This window comes from Moschus berezovskii, chromosome 11, assembly GCF_049115385.1.
Source record: "Moschus berezovskii isolate FMDL1 chromosome 11, NW_MosBer_1.0, whole genome shotgun sequence".
Lineage (NCBI taxonomy): Eukaryota > Metazoa > Chordata > Mammalia > Artiodactyla > Moschidae > Moschus > Moschus berezovskii.
The window spans coordinates 81,490,744-81,510,806 of record NC_142470.1 but is presented as its reverse complement, the minus strand read 5'-3'; the positions used below and the strand labels follow the sequence as shown (position 1 = coordinate 81,510,806).

Below are 20,063 nucleotides of genomic sequence, written 5' to 3'. Positions count from 1 at the left end.
ATTAACATACACTGTGCAACCTAGACTCTGATTATATTACTTTTAAAAACATGGACATGAATTTGGATATTTAACTAAAGAAGGGAAGGTCTCCTGGTTAAGAGGCACAGAGGAAGGTACGGAGTCCACAGGGATAAACAGATCAGGCATTCATCTGATTCATTCATGTGGGCAAATAAAAATGTCTCCAAAGTGCAGACAATTCTCGTGCTGTTGTCTTTTCATTGTTTTAGTTGGTGTCTTACCAAAACTAGACACATTTGGGAAAGAAGCTTCCATTACAGGCTGATCACCGAGCTTCACAACTATACAAGTAGATGCTTCAGAATCCTCAGTTCTTATCTTGGCGGCTACATATTTTTCATCAGGAGCAACTCTGATACAGTCAATGAAGGGCTGCTCTAATTTAAGTTCCTCCAAATTGAACAAAACTTCATAGTTATCATTGTCTGCTGCATAAAGAAAAAAGTAGAGAAGACAATTCCATAAGATATAATTTTTTTTAAACTATATTTCAGTGTTTTAGAGTAGCATTCCCCTTCTGTAAGATGCTACATTATGGCTTCCTTCAGCACTGCCAGTAGCTTGATGTGTGTAGAAAATGGCATTTGTTATTTAATATTACAATATCCTATTCAGTATTATTCTATGCATCAGCCTATGTGATGTTACTTGATACAGTTAGTCTAATATTTATAGACCATATAGAACCTACAATAGTAAGAAACTGTAAATGACACTAAGTAACCTATGTTGTGCCTAGCATAGTAACTGGAATTTGGTAGATGCTCAAAAAATGCTGGTTCTCACCTCCATTCTCTCTGCCAAAGCTTCTGAGTGTAAGTATTAATTCTAGCTTAGGCAAACCCAGATATTAAAAGTTAGTCATTTAAAATAAAGATAAAAATCAATAATCAAAACCTATTTTTTATACCTTTGAAAATCAATACCAGCCTTTCAGACAGCATGTATAGGGGGTGAGTAGGTACCAATCACTGGCCCTTCTGTCCTGGGAGTACGCACGGACCACCGCACCAGCACACCCCATATCAGGGGATAATGGCCACATATGTTGAGGAAAGCGGCAGCAAGCATACAAACTAAAAGCAGCCCTTAATTTCTGACAAGATAAGAGTAGGAGAAGGACATGAGTTCACTTCCTCTCATGAAAACACCAAAATAACAGCTAACTGTTGAATAACCACCGACCAAACAGACTGAAACCTATAAAAACACACACTTTACATCCAAAGACAAAGAAGAGGCGACAATGAGACAGTCGGGGTGGGGGTGGGGGAACACTTTCACGATATAATAAAATCCCATCATTGGGTGTGTAAGCCACAAACTGGAAAAGTAATTATATCACAAAGGCTCCTCCACAGGAGTGAGAGCTCCGAGTCCCATGGCAGGCTCCCCAGCCTGAGGGCTTGGCATTGGAAGGAGCCTCCAGAGCATTTGGCTTTGAAGGCCATGGGGCCCTGAACAAACAATAAATGCTGGAAGGTGTGTGGAGAAAAAGGAACCCTCCTACACTGTCCATGGGAATGTAAATTGGTACAACCACTACAGAGAACAGTACGGAGGTTCCTTAGAAAACGAAAAACAAACTACCATATGATCCAGCAATCCCCTTGGGCATATATCCAGAGAAAACCGTAATTCAAAAAGATACATGAACCCCAGTGTTCACTGCAGTGCTCTTTATAACAGCAAAGACTCAAGGCAACCTAAATAGCCAGTGACAGAGGAATGGATAAAGATGTACAGATATAGATACACAATGGAATATTACTCGGCCATCAAAAAGAATGACACAATGCCATCTGCAGCAACATGGATGGACCTAGAGATCGTCATACTAAGTAAGTCAGATAGAAAAAGAGAAGTTTCATATGATATCACTTAATATGTGGAATCTAAAAAAAAAATGATACAAAGGAACTTATTTGCAAAAGATAAACACACTCACAGACTCTGAAAACAAACTTATAATACCAAAGGGGAAATGTAGAGGGGAGGGATAAATTAGGAGTTTGGGATTAACATATACACTACTATATATAAAACAGATAATCAACAAGGACCTAACGTATAGCACAGGGAACTCTACTCGATTAATAACCTATGTGGGAAAAGAATCTGAAGAATGGATATATGTATGTGCGTAACTGAATCACTTTATAGTACATATGAGACTAATAACTGTAAATCAACTATACTGCAACAGAAAATACAAATTAAAAAAATCAATACCAAATTTCTCATGAAAAATGTGAAATCAGAAAAATCAAGTGTTTCTTAAAAAGGAAAACTGTATGGTACCTTCTTCATCTTTGGAACGAACCAAGCAGCAGCCCTCTTGATAATAAACAAAACCACCATGTTTAATCTGACAATGTAAAGAAACAAATGGTTTATTTAATAATAACAATAATTTATCCACTAGTTTAAAAACAATTTAATTAATTGTTTATGGTCTGACTATTCAAGATGAAGAAATGAGATCTTTTATAAAAGCAGACCTGTTGAAGTCTATGAATGAACACAGAAAAAATATTAAATGGATACAAATATACAATATAGTGATCAAAATATGGTTTTCATATGTTTACAATCATTGGAGGCATTTCTAATACATAAATGAAAGAAACAACAAAGAGAAGGCAAAACAAAACCTATGTCAGTTCTCATGAATGTACGAACCACATTAGCTTTATTTTTGGAACATCTGACAATTAACAGAGATCAAGTGGCATTGTTAAGATAAACCAAAATTATGCAGATGCGAAAACCATGACTTAAGACTAGCCTGAAAACCCAGTCAATACCTTTCTGAGATTCTTTCCTCTAAAATATGCTGTCACTGCCAACTGTTCATGGTTTGATCTGATTTTGCACAAAGCATCTTACCCTCTGTAGAGGTGACAGATAAAGGCAATTTGAGAGAAAGACCATTACCAATACATGAATCATGCTCTTGTCTAATTCCTACATATTAAATGCAACTGATTGACTGATATGATATTAGGTAGCTTAAGACATTTACTACCTGCTAGTTAATGGTGTGATTTGAATCTGGAATTCCTGATTCTCTGTTGTTCAGCCGCTCAGTCATGTCAGGCTCTCTGCAGCTCCATGGACTGTATTGCTATTTTCATTCTACTGTGTATGCAATTTTCACTCATAAGATGTGGTTCTGTTTTACATTCTTATCAAAAAATTTTTCAAAGAAAATTTCAACGTGTACGTTCAGTCAGCTTCAACTGAGTGTTTATGAGTGTGGTAAACACAAAATGGTCAAGCAAATACTTGGCTTTCATGGTATTAAACTGTTCAAAGTGAATTTTCTTTTATTAAAAAAAAAGTATAGCTAGAACAATCAAATACTTTTCAAATAATGAAGCACTGACTTAGTTTCACTTAACTTCTCACTAGAATTATTTTAAAAAATTTAAAAGCAGAATTGGTTGTTTCCTAAAACCAAAATTAATATAATACACTTGGAAATTCATCTTGGCTTTGATCTTTACAATTTATTTAAAGGATCATACTTGGCTTATTGTTTGTGAAGTTTTTCAGCACATATTAAAGGCCAAAATCAGTCTAATTTGGATGTGGGCTTATGTTTATAAATCATAAGGTATCAATTAAAAAAAAATAGGGTATTTCATTTGTATCCCAACTGGTAATATAAGGTTTAAAAAAATAGAGATAAGATATCTTACCTCTGCATTGATGATTTCGTATTCTTCTTGTGGCTGTGTTTCTAATTTTGCTCTCACTTTTTCAAACGCATCCATGTTTTCTGAAAGGGGTTTTTCGTGTTCCTGTTTACTAGACAGAAAATTCTGGAAAAAAGTTTTATCAGTATGATCATAATATTTCAATTAGAAAAAAAAAAACCTTTCACCTTTTAAAGATAATTCTTATTTCCGTCTCATGCAAATACAACATTAGATGTATACCTATGAAATAAACTGCATTTCACAGATCTTAAATATTCTTTCATAAGTTTAATAAGTCATTTCCTCTTTTTCATTTAAAAATGTAAAGAAAGAAAATGAGGTTGATACTTAATGACTGCAGAAGGAAATGGCAACCCACTCCAGTATTCTTGCCTGGGAAATTCCATAGACAGAGGAGCCTGGCCGGCTACAGTCCATGGGGTCGCAAAGAATTGGACACGAATGAGCGCACATGCACACATTAATTTAAATGTGTAACTCCTTAAGAGGCAGAGGTGCTAAGAAGTGCTGAGGAGTGTTCAGAAATACTATGGGAAAGCAATAAATGAAATCCTATGAACACTTAAACACATTTAATAGCCAGGTGTGAGAAGCAGAAGTCTGCTGAATTTTATAAAGTACTAAAATACCTCCTAAAATGAGAAAAATGTCAAAGGCAGAGGAAGACATTAACATTATCAATAAATGTTCAATATTATTTTATTCACAGCAAGAGTCATGATAAGAAGTTTTTGTTACTTTCTGTCTTCACTGGCTGTAATTTTCTTCTCTTGTGGGGATAAGGAATCATCTGAATAGAACTGTTTATCAGATCAAATGGTGAATTAAGGCTTTATAAAACAAAACTTCTCTTTTGAGATAAGGAATAAGATAATATATTCATCTTAGAAAAGGAAGAATAGGAAAAATAATGGAAAATTAGTGAGTAGAGGTACAGGTGAAAGCTAAATAAAGCACTCCGTGTCTTATTAGGAGTCCCTAAGGCAATCCTGGGTGTTCATTGGAAGGACTGATGCTGAAGCTGAAACTCCAATACTTTGGCCACCTCATGCGACGAGTTGACTCACTGGAAAAGACTCTGATGCTGGGAAAGGTTGGGGGCGGGAGGAGAAGGGGACGACAGAGAATGAGATGGCTGGATGGCATCACCGACTCTGTGGACATGAGTTTGAGTGAACTCCGGGAGTTGGTGATGGACAGGGAGGCCTGGCGTGCTGTGATTCATGGGGTCGCGGAGAGTCGGACACGACTGAGCGACTGAACTGAACTGAAGGCAATGGCAAGCCCCTCCAGTACTCTTGCCTAGAAAATCCCATGGATGGAGGAGCCTGGTAGGCTGCAGTCCGTGGGGTCGCTAAGGGTCAGACACGACTGAGCGACTTTACTTTCACTTTTCACTTTCACACATTGGAGAAGGAAATGGCAACCCACTCCAGTGTTCTTGCCTGGAGAATCCCAGGGAAGGGGGAGCCTGGCGGGCTGCCGTCTATGGGGTCACACAGAGTCGGACACGACTGAAGTGACTTAGCAGCAGCAGCAATAAGCTAAGAGCTTAAGTTGATGTCTGCTGAGCACATAAATACCATATGAATTATTAACATTTGGGTAAGGCAAAAATCTCAGTTCTCAAATTTAAAAAAAGGGGTCAATAATTCAATACACCATGAGTTTGCCTTGCCTAAGGAAAAGAATTCTAGTCAAGATTTTCAATGTCACCTTTCTGCCAAAGATGACAACTGTACAGTGATTTGTGCCAGAGGGGCACTAAGCCTTTGGTAAGGATCTCTAACAGTTGTTTAATATGTATTGCACAAATGTGTCCATGATACTTTACCAGCAGTGTAGTGAATGTAAATGATATAGTTTATATCACGATGAGTTTATAATTTAAAATTAAACACAAGAATAAAACAGAAAAATTACCAAAGCAAATTAAATGGAAAATTAATCATTTTCACAAAGTTTTAAGACTTTTTGGGATGCTTTATGATTTGGATTAGATCCATATTAGCTATAATGGTCGTTACTCGAGTTATTTACTTTCTACTTCAATAAGATAATTAATGTGCTTGAATAACAATTTCAAATACTAGAGGCTCATATGTTTACCTTTTTGTTTTTTTTAAGTATCTCTACAAAATCTAGTGTTGATCTTTAGTGAGGCAAAATATCTATACCAATAATTTCCTATTATCACCTAAAGCATGAAACAGATCACTAGAAATCTATCTTGAAACTATAACTTAGTGATAGGAGCTGACTTTTTATTTCCAGATATATACTTATCTGTTCTGTTAATTCCTATTAGAATTAAAGTCAGGAGAGCTACACAGAGAGTACCTCTTTCTACCACCTTGCAGCCCCTCGCACATTCCAAACCAGGAGCTGGGCTCTGCCACTTTTCACACTGGTTCTTTCCTATTGAGAGTCGGGGCTAATGCAGGGCTAAAGGCAACAGGGCTGGGCCCAATACCTATCCTCCTACACTTGCCTTACAATCTTAATTTTTTTTCTGTGTCACAAATCCAAATAAACTGAGTTTATCTGAACCAAAAAACCCTGAAATCAACAGGATTTTGAACTGCCTTAATAAAGTAGAAGTAGAGTTCAAGCATTTTGTAAATGATTCCTCAAAAGGAAATACTCCCAGGGAAACTGAGATTTTATACATATTCACAAAGTACTCCAAGTTGGTTTTGGTTTAAGTTCTGTCCTCAGCAATACTCACTGGATATTCCAAACTTTCATTTCAATGCTAGCTAGCATTATAATTAGGGTATGTAAACCTATCGATTTTAGCCAAGTATCTTAATACATTAATAGTTCATTGGTTTTAAGGGCATAAACTGCCTAATGGAGCTGAGATGAGGAGAGCTTTAACTTTAAATTTTAAGAGCTTACGTGTACAGTGTCACTTTATTAATGGAAAAAAGAACCAGTCTTCCTCATCTTCTGGGTGGCCTACTACAAAACCATTTTAATAATGAAAACTCTTAAGATAGAAAAATGGAATATATAAACTTTATTAGAGCAACATCACTGAACTCTAAAGACAGAAAAATCACAGAACACTGGGCAGCTTTGAGTAAAGATGGTGCCATTTAATAAATGGCTAATTCCAACTCTGGGACAAGGAGAGTAAAAAGTAGGCTCAGGCCATTTTGTGTTGGAAAGCAAGAAGTGTCAAAGGTTTATGGAGATGTGTGAAAAGGACACAAGGGCCAGTTTGAGGGGGTTCCTACTAGCCACATTTAGGGAAGGTTGAGCATCAAAAATAATAATGACTGTAATTGATTACTTTAAAAACTCACAATAATTTAAAAAAGAAGTAAAAAACAAAACACACACCAAACTAAAATAAAAAAATAAAAAGACTACAAAAAAAGGGGGAAAACTTTTTTACAGACTAATACTAGCTAATAAATGTAGAAAGAATAGCAGAAATAGAAAAACATTAGCAACCCCCACTGAAAAAAGTGATTAGGGTAAAGACTACCCATGGTTATTAAACTCATTAGGTGAAATGATACTGGGTAATAAAATATTTGCACAAAGTATTACCCTACATTCTACTTAGTAATTGCAAAGGGAATAACGGCCCCTTAACAATGGAGAGAACTAGCAATTATCACCTTTATTGAAATTATTAACCTTAGCATATGAACAGTGGGACAAGCTGACATTATGAGTCCCCTGAAATAACACAATATGGAGAATTTCAATTTAAGACAGAAAAAGAGAAGAGTAAACCTAAAATAAGTAGAAGAAAGGAAATTAATTTGTTTCAATGAAATTGATAAAGAAACTAAAGAGAGGGCCAACAAAATAGGAGAAGTTCTTTTAAAAGTGCACTAAGAAAGACATGGGAGGCCTGGACAGGGAGGCCCAGGACAACGAGGACTAGAGTGCTACAGTCCAAGGGGTTGCAGAGTCGGACACAACTTAGTGACTAAACAACAAGAAGAAAGACATGTATAAAACTTGACTTAAAAAGACAAAAATACTAGAAATGAAAAAGATGACATAATTACAGATATAACAAAGATTTTTTAAAATTACAATAAAGTTCTTTATGCTAATACATTTGAAAATACGATAAAATGGGTAATTTTCCAGAAAATAAATTAGCAAAACTGATTCAAACAACAGAAGAGCTGTTTAAGCCAATAACTATCAAAGAAATTAATAATTAAGTGTCCCTTTATAAAATAGACACAAAACCCAGGTAAGTTCAAGGGTAGCTTTCTCAAATCCTCAAGAAACAGATAATCTCATATATTAACTATTTATGGGGAAAAAAAGGCCAACTATATAAAACCATACCATTAATTTTATCAGGCTAATATAACCCTGACACTAAAACTAGACAGTGTCAATATAAGACAATTGAAAATCAATCTTACTATAAAATATGGATTGAAAAAACTCTAAACTAAAAGATCAATTTATTATTAAAAAAACACAAAACAAAAACAATAGTGATAATAAAATCCTATGTGACCAATGAAGATTTATCTTAAGAGTGGAAAGATGGTTCAACACTAGAAAAATCTATCAATGTAATCACAAATAAAGGAAATATATCTTAGGCCCATTTCGATTAATGCAGAAAGAAATGGAAAATAATCAATACACTTAAAAATAATAAAAATCTTAAACTTCCTTAAGAAACACCCCTGTGTTGTTTTAGGCAGAACCATAATAAGCATCAGTTCATGGGGTCGCAAACACTTTCACTTTCATACTAAGCATCTGTGAAACCCTTTGCAAGACTGTCTCCTATGTTCCCTGCTTCTAATTCCTATGAGCCCAGTAAGATTTTTGCCCTCTCATTCCAGTGACTGCTCTTGTCAAGGTCACTGATGACCCCTACATCAAGAAGTACAAATGTTAATTCTAGGTAATCACAGTACTTGAGAGCTATCAGCATTGTCACTCAGTTGATCACTTCCACCTCCTAAACACACTTCACTTGGCTTCCAGGCTTCACTTCACTTCACATTGCTCGCCTTGTATTTCACTGGCCCTTCTCAGTCTCTTTAGCTAGTTCCTACTCAATTCCTTGGCTCGTAACATCAAAATGCCCTGGACCACTTCTTTTACCTATAGTCTGCACTAATTCCCTTGGTGACCTCATACAGTCTTATGATGCTAAATAGTAAATGCTGTTTATTTTCTAGGACTCCTAAATTTATCCTTTTCCCTGATCCTTTTCCCTGAACAAGTTGTATACCCAACTGACTACAATACTCATTATTTTCTACTTGGACTTCTAACAAGTATTTAAAAAAAAATGTCCAGCACTGAATATCCAATGTCCCCATTTTCCCTCTCCCCACAAAAATCTCCTGTTCTTTAGGCAATTGTTCCTATCTTCATAAATGACAATTGTCTTTCCAGCTGCTCACGATTAAAAGTTTTAGTTTTGTCTTTCTCTCTAGCAACCACTGACTGATGTGCAAATCTTGTCAATTCTACTTTCAAGATACATCCTGAATCTGAGCACGTCTCACACGTTTACTATTCTGGTGACACCAGTGTCATTTCTCTTTGGATTACTGCAAGAGCCAAAATGCTCTGTTTCTGCCTCTGCTTTCCAGTCTATTTTCAACGAAGAAACGAGAGTGAACCTAAAGTCAGACCATATTACTCCTTCACTCAAAATCCAACCCAAAGTTTTCCCATCTTGTTAAACAGGAAAACTGAAAATCCTTATGATGGTCTAGAGTCCTAAAGACTTCTGCCCCATTACAAATCTTGCTGACCTCATCTGCTTCTACACGCCTCCCATGTCTACTGACTCTGAGCCACACTGGGCTCCTTCATGGTTTTTGACTATGTTGAGCTTGCTTCCACCTCACTTTCTTAGAACTTACCACCCTATGCCCAAACACCCACTTGAAGTTTTTGCTCAAATGTAGTCTTTTTTCTCAGTTAGGCCTACCCTGACCGCTCAACCAAAATAAGAATTCTTCCTAGCCCCAAACGGTTTATTTAATTTTTCCTTATTTTATTTTTCATTGTACCGATTGCCTCTGATATACTATTTATTTTATTCATCTATTTCTTTATTCTTCCTCTCTCCCTAGAGAAACGAGATAAGGACTAGATCTTGCAAGGTCTTGAGGAACATGATTAGGAAAATGGGAGTTTATGTGTTAAGAGCTTCTGGGGACTTCCCTGGTGGTCCAGTGGTTAACATTCCACACTCTCAATTCAGAAGGCCTGGATTCATTTCTGGTCAGGGAACTAAGATCCCTCAAGCTGCACAGTGTTGCCAAAAAATAAATAAAAATACAAAGACACTAATTTCTTAAAAAAAAAAAGAACTTCGGGAAGGGTTTTTAAGCTGTGGAGTGACATGATTTAATTTATATTTTAAGATCACTCTTCCAATTGTATGAAAATGGGTTGGATGAGAAGAAGCTAAGCAAAGAACCTGGTTAGGCGGCTTCAACCAGTGACCCAGGTGAAAGATGACTGAGTGATAATGGTAGAGATGAGAGAAATACGGACAGATTCACCATGTATCTTGGAGGTTAATGTAATGTGTTTCTGAAAGCATGTCAGACATGATGGTATATATGATTTGAGGTATATGAATATTTAATTATAAAGAATATAACAAGCACATCAGACTGATGACTATTATTCTTTGGGATGAGACAAGTTGGTTGAGCGAAAATAATTAAGTAAATAATAGCCCAAGTGGTATTGTGATATGGTAAAAATCAAAAAGCTGGGTATACACTGTTAATGGATGTGATGGCAGGTTAACGTTTTCCCACATTCTGGCTTGAACAACTGCATACAGAGCAATGAGACAAAGAAGAGCTGAGTCAGGGTTGGGAGAGTTGAAGTTCAACTGTGGATAGTTTGAGAAGTCAGTAAGATGTCCAACTAGAGATTAATCCTGTGCAGCTCAGAGGTGGATCTGGGATGAAGATAATAACTGCTATGATACTAAATCCAAGAGAATGGATAAAATTACTTAGGAAGAAATTAAAGAGAGAAAAAAGCATCAGAACCAAAGTCTGAGAAACTTCAAAGTTGAGAAGTCATATGGAAGAAAAGTCAGAAAAGGAGACTGAGGAGGGTTGGTTTGTAAGGGAGGAAAAGGAAAACCAGGAAAACGTGGACTCATGTGGCCAAAAGAGTGTTTCAAGGAGGGATTGGTCAAGGATGTCAAATCTGCTGAGAGCTTCTCTAAGAGGAGGAAAGGGAAGTGCCTACTGGGCTGAAATATGTTACATCTTTGGCAACAATTATGGGTTTTTAGTGGGGGATAGGAGCCATACGACGAGTTGACTCACTGGAAAAGTCTGATGCTGGGAAGGATTGGGGGTGGGAGGAGACAGGGACGACAGAGAATGAGATGGCCGGATGGCATCACCAACTCAATGGATATGAGTTTGAGCGAACTCCGGGAGTTGGTGATGGACAGGGAGGCCTGGCGTGCTGTGATTCATGGGGTCGCAAAGAGTCGGACACGACTGAACGACTGAACTGAACTGAGGAGCCATACTCCAGCAGGTTAAAGAATAAATGGAATGTGGAGGAAAAAACCCAATAAAGAATTGGCACCTATAATGCAGTCCCACTGCATGAACTATTATCAAAAAAGAAAAAAACTATTGTGAGACTACAATTTTTTTCTTTCTGGCTTTCCCAAGTTTTGAACCTTCAGAACCAGTGATTCCCACAAATGACAGATCACTAATGCCAGTGAAGGAAATATCTGTCAACCTATCTTAGTGACTACTATGAGAACTGCTAATCTATATTGTAGAAAGAGTCAATGCGCAAATGTTTAACACCTTTTTCCCTTATTTGGTTTTCTTTCTGTATCTCAAATGATCAAAGATTTCAGGAATTATTTCTGTAGGCAGAGCAGAACAGGATGATGTGAAAGATAAAGAAATGGGGTATCTGGTTTGATGCTAGCCTTTGAATATTACTAGTTGGTACATGAGTGTAATGGAATAAGTTCATCTTGCCATCTGGCTAATGTTAAATGGAAAGTCACAGTACCTGCCAGAAAGAGCTTCAGAAATGAATGAATTCAGTGAGGTTTAGGTCAGCAACATTTGATCACAAGTGTGTCTAGTTCCTAAATGCAGATCCGCCGTCATTGGCAGACTGGGAATTTCAGAATTGCTTGAGGAACTTAAGACAAAAAACAGATTCCCCAGGCCTCAACCAGTAGACCCCGACCCAGCAGATGTGGGGTGAGATCCAAGAATTTGTATTTCTGAAACGTTTCCCAGGATTTCTGATACAAAGGAGATTTCTGCAGGAGTTGGTACTATAGAGTTCCCAAACATATAGATGATAGTTGTTGGTAAGTTAACAAGGTAGAAATATAAAATAATGAAATTTTAGCATTTGGAGGACTTTTAGAGAGCACCAACTTGAAACTCCCCCCTTTATATCCAGTCAGAGAGATCAGAGTCCTGATATACCAGTCATGGCTACAGTTCTTCTGGCATTTTATTTACACAGACTTCCTTCCCTTACTCTTTAGTTAACTTATCTAAACAAGTCTTTAAGTAAATATATTTTAATTTGCCTGAGAGGCATTAATTGCTTTTTCTACTTTGCTGTTCCCATTTGGTGTTGTTGCTTAGCTGCTAAGTTGTATCTGACTCTTTTGTGACCCTACAGACTGTAGCCCTCCAGGCTCCTCTGTCCATGGGATTCCCCAGGCAAGAATACTGGAGTGGGTTGCCATTTCCCTCTCCAGGCTGTTCCCATAAGAGTAGACAAAGTTGAAACTGGAGTGAATGCTACTCAGCTGTGCATTTTTGACTACAGACCTCTTCACAGCTTCCCTAGGTTCCAGTGATCCTAAAGGACAGGGACTACAGCTTTTAGATCATATAATTTCTCACAAAAGGAATGGCAGCTGTATGGCATGTGAAAGCCAGACCATTACCAGGTGAAGGAATTATTAAGCCACTGAAGCAGGTTAAAGCTTCCAGACAACAGGGTTCTACGAAAGAGAACTGAAAAGTTGCTTCAGGGACATGTAGAGGGGAAAAAAATAGTCCAACTCCTGCATAGGGTGTGAGCTAATCTCACAGCTGTCACTCTGAGGGTAATTCCTGCCTACTATTTATAAATTGAGACTAAGGATAAAAGTACCAGATAACAAAATTGTTCCAGACACAATTCAAATTATAATGATCTAAATGTCTAAAATGTGTCCAATAGGTAAAGTTTTAAAGTTTAGCTTTCTCAAGTAGGACATGTGTGCCAATACACATACAAAGGGTAAAAATGAAATAAAAGACACTGAAAAATCTGAGTAAAAAAGGAAAGTGCTAAACTAAAATAAGACACTATAAAAAGAAAAATTTGGATGACCGAAATGTAAAGAGTAGAAGTCTAGGACTAAGATTAAAAAGTTGAAAGCAAACAACAACAAAAATCCCCCAAAATGCCCCATAATAAATAAATATGAGCTAATAAAAGAACAAAAATGAAACAAAAAACCGGAACTGAGTAAAATAAGATTAAAAAATCATTTTTATAAACAGAAGAAGCTGCTCAAGTGTCTATCAACAGATGAATGGATAAATAAAATGTGGTATATAAAAGTATTATTCAGCCACTAAAAGGAACAAATTTCCCATATATGCTACAATATAGGTGAACTTTGGAAACAATGTAAGTGAAATAAACCAAACACAAAAGGATAAATATTATATAATTCCAAATATATGAATCATCTAAAAAGGGCAAATTCATAGAGACATAAAGTAGACTAAAGGTTTCCACGGTTCAGGAAAGGCAGGACTGGGGAATTCTAGGTATATTTTTTTCAGGTGACAACAGGATTTTGGAAATAGTGATAACAGCTGTTTAACACTGAGCAACTGAATTGAACTGAACACTGTGATGTAATTAATGTCATGGAATTATACACTTAAAATGGTTAAAGTGGAAAATTTTGTTACATATACTCTAATAAAAAAGTCAAAAGAGACAAAAAATATTAGTATGAAACTAAGAAATTAAAATATGAAAATAACAAAATATGCTAAAATATTGCAAGAATATCACTCCTAAATGCAATTTGAGGAACCTAAGGACATAGCAAGTGTGCGGTAGGGGAGGTTATGTCGAAGGGGCAACAGCACCAGCAGCTTAACTCAAATAACTAGGATAAGCACATAACTTGCCAACCTAAGACACTGCTGGGAGGAAAGGGGACACTGTCAATAACTACAAATGGACAATAGGTGTAGACCGAGACTGTCGGAGGCAACGTGCTCATTCCACATACAAGGGCAATAGGTCCTCAAGGCTGAGGTCATGCTTGGGGTTTGGCCAGAGTACAATGATCCGAAAGCATCTTTTAGAGGAACACAGTGGTCAAGAATGCAAATCCTTTTTTCAATTTTTAACAGAGAAGTAGCGCAATTAAGTAGTTTTCACTGAAGTTTACTAATTTGGGATTCATAAAACAATCAGCCTATTATTAGATTTTATTAAGAATTATTATAACAGTCCAGGAATTTTAGAAGGCAAATTATACTTTGAGCTGCACTGGTAGCACAGGAAGGAATTCCTAAGGTGAATCATTTTTTATAAAGGTACATTTTTACGTATTACTTTAGAGCTCTATAAGTATATATGTATATATTCTTTTATACTTACATATGACTACAATTGAGTCTGACCATTTAAAAAATCAAACCAGATTTACTGAAAAAATTAGTAACTGATCTCTTACCCATTCTTTATTTTCAAGCTAAAATTAATCTTAAAGGCCTACACAGAGGTTAATTTAAACAGTTCATACCTTACATGAGAAGTTCCGACTTGGGATGTTTCTTGCTAACTCTGAGATCCTGGGTTTATTCTGCAGACACTTGGTTAGGTGATATTTTTTCAATTTTACTCTATTGTAATAATGATCAGCGAAGTTACAGTGACTCAAATGCTCTTTCTGCATGCATTTCCCAAGGTGAGGAATACTATACTTCAAAGCTTGGAGAAACAATTTGCTCTTCTGCAGCATGGTATCAAAGTTCCTGGTTTACGCTCCCTTAGGGGCTGCCAGCACATGAATGACTGTACATCAGTGGGTTCTCAGAGCATCTACGATCTGCAGTTCTTAACTTTCCCCTCTGGGGCTGTGTACCCCTCAGGTTACAAATAACTGCAGACAGCTGATAACTCAGGTTAAAAGTATTGAAAATTTGTACAAGTTAGTTTCATTCAAGTCATACTTCTTGGCAGATGTGACTTAAATGTTTCTTTAGAAAGGTCAATCTTATCAGGCTCAAACTATGCAGCACTGATTCTGGTACACACATGGGCAAACTAAAAAAAAAAAAAACAACAAAAATGAAAAAACAAAATAAAAATCTGCAATAAATACAAACACTTAATGGGGGCATCTCAGGAACTCTGAGGGCTTTTATAGGCAAACCGGCTTTGATTTTACATAATTTAGATCTTATCTTTTATGTGTACTGGGTTGATCAAAGTTCCTTCCAGTTTTTCACAAGACGTTATGGAGAAACCTAAATGAACTTTTTGGCCAACCCAATATATACAGGATGAACTGGAAAAGACTAATTACTGAATAAAGGTAGAGAAGGGATTAGTCTTTATTGAGTGTTTGCTACATGCCAGATGCTTTTATATACTTGATCTAATTTAAACTTCTTAGGAACCTGATAGAGTAGCTATTATGTTGATCTTAACAGGTGAGTGAACTGTGGCTCAGGGAGGTTTAAGCAACTACCCCAGGTCACCTTGACAGAAAGTGATAGAGGAACGTCTATCTGCAAATAAAAACAACTGACTTTGGTGTTAAAAAGGGAATTAGCTCTTTAGTTGCATAAACACTTCAGGATGCACAAAAGGAATGTGATGCCATCAGTCTTCTGTTGGAAAGTGCGTTCTTTTTAACCTATCTAGCAAGGTAGGTTGGAGAAGGCAATGGCACCCCACTCCAGTACTCTTGCCTGGGAAATCCAGTGGACGGAGGAGCCTGGTGGGCTGCAGTCCATGGGGTCGCTAAGAGTCGGACACGACTGAGCGACTTCACTTTCACTTTTCACTTTCATGCATTGGAGAAGGACATGGCAACCCACTCCAGTGTTCTTGCCTAGAGAATCCCAGGGACAGGGGAGCCTGGTGGGCTGCTGTCTATGGGGTCGCACAGAGTCGGACACGACTGAAGCGATTTATCAGCAGCAGCAGCAAGGTAAGTAAGGCTAGTGAGTAGTTAAGTCAGAGAAACCTGGGTTCAGGTCTTCACTCCTGCACTTACCACCTGTGCTTAGTCTCCTCATGTGTAAAACAGAGATAATGACCCCACTAACTATTCTAAGAATGAAACAATAATTTATGTTTAACCCTTAATCAAGTGCCTGGAACGCAGTAACCACTCAGTAACGTTGGCTACTATTTTTGGGATAGGAAATATCCAGATATGTTGCACACTGTTGAATGTCATCATGAAAAGTCTTCCACAAAATGTTTCTGGATAGCTAAGGGAAAATACTGCGTCAGCTTTACCACAGCTTGGATCCGCTACGAAGCAGCAAAATAAAGGAGAGCTGAAATAGGGAATGAGCAGCCGATACCAGCAAAAACAAAGAAATTAAATAAAGTATGAGAAAATAAAAGAAAGGCTCTAAATTACTACATCCCTGCCGGCAGCCTCCATCCATCCATCTTCCACCCGCAGGGAGAAGACAGCAGGTGAACGATGGGGGTAGGGCAGACACATGGGTGTTCCTGGGAGAACCTATTCATTTTCCCTATGCATCCGAGGCGAGAGCGTGGTACCATGTGTCACGCAGTTAAGTGACATCGGTCAAAAAGCTAGAACTAAAGGACTGAGGGATGGCTGGATGGGGAGAGGAAGAGGTGAAGGGACGAGACCCCCAGCCTACGCCCCCCAATACGTACGCAAATTGAAAGTCAGCCTGGCTCTAGATACCGAAACGAGTAAAGGCACGCCCAGAGGACCCGAAGCTCTCAGGAAGGAGTGCAGCTGTCGCCTCGATCGCGTCCTGCCGAAGTCTGCGTTCTGCTACTAGCAGAACCACTGCCTACCCAGTGTCGCCGAGAGCTAGTTTGCAGCACGCGTTCTACGTAACCCCCAACTAGCACGAGCCCTAAGCAGGTTCCACCATCTTTATTGTGGTCAGGAATTTTTTTTTTCCCCTCTTTCTGAGATCATTATTGCTCGAAATACAAATCTTTTGGATCTTTGCTAGTCTTCAGAACTCGAGATGAAACAGGAGAGAGGAGAACAAAATGGGCAGGGTCGCGCTAGATCTGCCACAGTTCTCGCACCCTCTGGTCTGCCCTCACTCAAGATGGCCACCAGCAAAATGGTGCAGTGGCGAGAGTCGCGCTGCCCTGGTTGCTAAGGAGACGCGACTACCGGAAATGCGGCATTCGGGGAGGGCTCGGGAGCTAGGGCAGAGGGAGGGAGGCCTGGCGCCGCAGGTCCTGACTGGGAAGAAGTAGGCAGGTCCTGGCAGGGGAGAGCTGTGCCGGCGGGATCTCGGGTATAAGAGGCTCTAGCGGGATGGAATCTCAAGTCTCTGACGCTGCCGCCGGTCAAGCAGAGCAGACGGCAGGCGAGGGCCAGGCAAACAGCGGCGCCGCTCCGGGACCGGCAGCCTCGGCGCCCTTGGGTGCCGCCCGGTGGAAGCTCCTGCGGCAGGTAAGGGAGAGCCCTCTTAATCCACTATTGCCTCTGGCCACTCCCCTCGCAAGCGATCTGTAGCTCCTCTACGCTTGGAAGCTCGGGGAGTTCCCTCACAATTTTACCGGGAGCCGCCTTTGGAGCGCCCCCTTGGTTCACCTACGGGTCCCACCAAAAAGGGAGGCATCAGGTGGCATCGGTAGGGAGGGGGCAGCCAAAGCTGAGTCCTGGGAAACTCCGATCGAAGTAGAAGATTCCTCCCTAGACATTAGTCTGCATCTGAGGGACTTTTCTTCTTGCCCGCCAGTAGGGTTGGTGGAACCGCCGCTCCGCAGCCCAAACTCCTCTTTTCTGCTTGTTTTACTTTCTTCCCCTGGTTTCTTCTCCTTGCTTCTTAACTCCTAGCCTGTTTCTAGCCCCAAATCTGGCCCCTCTTGGTGAGCAGCGTGGTTGACTGTGTAGGGACTGTGACGTTGCACGTGTTGCTTCGGTTTCTTCCGTGGAGCTGAGAGCCAAGGAGCTGTAAGAACTGCCCCCGCCCACCCCTTCTCTTCCACGCGATAGTCACTTGTTTATCTTGTTTGAAGCGATCGGTGAAATCCTGGCGTCTCTGTGTGTTGTTTACTGGCGGTTATCATCACTTCGAAGATGCCGCTGTTGCTGGTAACTTCAGTGGTGTGCCAGTTTGAAAATTTTCTTATTTGACATCACTGACCCTCCTTGCCAAAGCGCTTGAAGTGAAATCTGTTGTTGATACCTCAGTGTTATGCTTCTGCCTGGGGTTTCCTGCTGAAACCTTTATTCAGTAGGACACTTTGCGTTCCTGATTTGTGTTTTGAGAAGAGTTTCTCAGCTACTGCCACTTTATTTGAGATTGTGTGTTTAGTATTTTGGGGGTTACTTTGTTTGCAGTTGTCTGGAGTCCTCTTTTCATACTGTGGCCTTCCAATGCTGTCATGACACACTCAAAGACCTTTTCTTTGCTGACACATTGACAGCCCTTGCAGAGCATTCATGATCTGGTTTTGTTATTAATGTTACAAATGGTATTACAGGATAATAAAATGCATGTCCTTATAGATCATTATTGTAGGAACTTTCTGTAGTGAAGTACACAAAGTTGAATTATCAAAACAGTAAATTAAGGCTTTAAAATGATCAACCAAACCTTATTATATTGACAAGTGATTTTTAGTAAAAACTCTAGTTGACCATCATTTATATTCATTCTGAGTTGCTGTCTACTTTAGCTAAGAGTGAGTTTCAGCCATGGCTGCCATTTGAACTCCCCTCACTCTTTGAAATTTAATGTTTTGATGTATTTGTGCTCTCTGCTTAGAGTCTTTCTATGTTCTTCTCTACTTAATAAATGACTGTTCATCCTTCAGACCTCTGTGTCAATCTCCTCTTATGTGACGCCTCTGCTGACTCCTCTGGGCTGAGTTAGACTCATAGGTGACTCTATGCGTAACCCCTTTTCACATTATTTTATGACCATTTGATTAGAATCCATTTTTCTCATGAGAATAGGAATACTCCCCAGGGAAAGATGTTATTTTGTTAACCTCCATCTTCTGCACCGGGCCTGGGTAGTTACTTTTTAGTGGATACTGTTATGTGTTGTGGAAAGCCTGAGAATAAGGACAGTCTTTAAGTGGCCCACAGGACATTATCCTCAGTGTATTGAATCAGTGAGCTATTGCTGAGTAACAAATAACCACACCATCAGATATTAATACATACACACACTGTTGCATGCAACGCCATTAATGTAATACATCACATACTGTTGCATATAACAGTGAGCATTTATCCTGTTTGTGGGCCACTGACAGGCTGCGATCAGCTGGTGGCTCTCGGCTGCATGCTTGGTCCACACGCCTCTAATCCTGAGGTCAGTTAGCTAACATGTTTTCATGGTGATGACAGAGCTATAAGAGAGCAAATGCAACCACTGAAACATTAATATTTTAAATATTTACTAATATCCTGTTGGTCAAAATAAGAATCTTGGTCTTATTTTGGGGCAGAGAAAATATGTTTTGTTTTTTTTTCTCCCTTGGAGAGGACAGGGGAGAAAGTGAATCTTTTTCTGTAATAACTGAATCTACCATGTATTTTAAACATTTGCAGGCTCTTAATAAATATATTTCAAGTGAATAGACCATTTGTATCTTGTGAGCATCCAGAACTGGAAAACTGAGAAATCTGAACAATGCTAGAGATATTAATTCTGTTTCTCTTTCTTATGGGACATCTTCATGACATCTGCTTCAGTCAGTCAGTTCAGTTGCTCAGTCGTGTCCGACTCTTTGTGACCCCATGAACCGCAGCATGCCACGCCTTGCTGTCCATTACCAACTCCTGGAGTCCACACAAACCCATGTCCATTGAATCAGTGACGCCGTCCAACTGTCTCATCCTCTGTCGTCCCCTTCTCCTCCTGCCCTCAATCTTTCCCAGCATCAGGGTCTTTTCAAATGAGTCAGTTCTTTGCATCAAGTGGCCAAAGTATTGGAGTTTCAGCTTCAACATCAGTCCTTCCAGTGAACACCCAGGACTGATCTCCTTCAGGATGGACTGGTTGGATCTCCTTGCAGTCCAAGGGACTCGCAAGAGTCTTCTCCAACATC

The 20,063-nt window shown here is 39.0% G+C and overlaps 2 protein-coding genes across 7 annotated transcripts in view; one reads left to right on the top strand and one right to left on the bottom strand.

Moving 5' to 3' along the window:
* PREPL (prolyl endopeptidase like) overlaps nucleotides 1-16,861 on the bottom strand; it is a 41,691-nt gene extending 24,830 nt beyond the window's left edge. Inside the window, exons 1-5 of one of the 3 annotated variants that reach the window (XM_055399584.2) lie at nucleotides 16,683-16,861; nucleotides 14,557-15,080; nucleotides 3,729-3,851; nucleotides 2,326-2,392; nucleotides 246-449 (exon numbers count right to left, since the gene is read on the bottom strand). In XM_055399584.2, the coding sequence (XP_055255559.1) occupies nucleotides 246-449; nucleotides 2,326-2,392; nucleotides 3,729-3,851; nucleotides 14,557-14,775 (613 nt within the window). In that variant the 5' untranslated portion in view covers nucleotides 14,776-15,080; nucleotides 16,683-16,861. Of the gene's footprint in view, nucleotides 1-245; nucleotides 453-2,325; nucleotides 2,393-3,728; nucleotides 3,852-14,556; nucleotides 15,081-16,682 lie in introns of all 3 variants that reach the window. The other 2 variants (XM_055399583.2, XM_055399585.2) reach the window with 2 other exon arrangements.
* A 329-nt stretch (nucleotides 16,862-17,190) lies between these two features.
* Nucleotides 17,191-20,063, top strand: part of CAMKMT (calmodulin-lysine N-methyltransferase) — a 437,120-nt gene continuing 434,247 nt past the window's right edge. For all 4 annotated transcript variants that reach the window (XM_088841508.1, XM_055399991.2, XM_055399990.2 and 1 more), the window contains exon 1: nucleotides 17,191-17,448. In XM_088841508.1, the coding sequence (XP_088697634.1) occupies nucleotides 17,311-17,448 (138 nt within the window). In that variant the 5' untranslated portion in view covers nucleotides 17,191-17,310. The remainder of the gene's footprint in view (nucleotides 17,449-20,063) is intronic.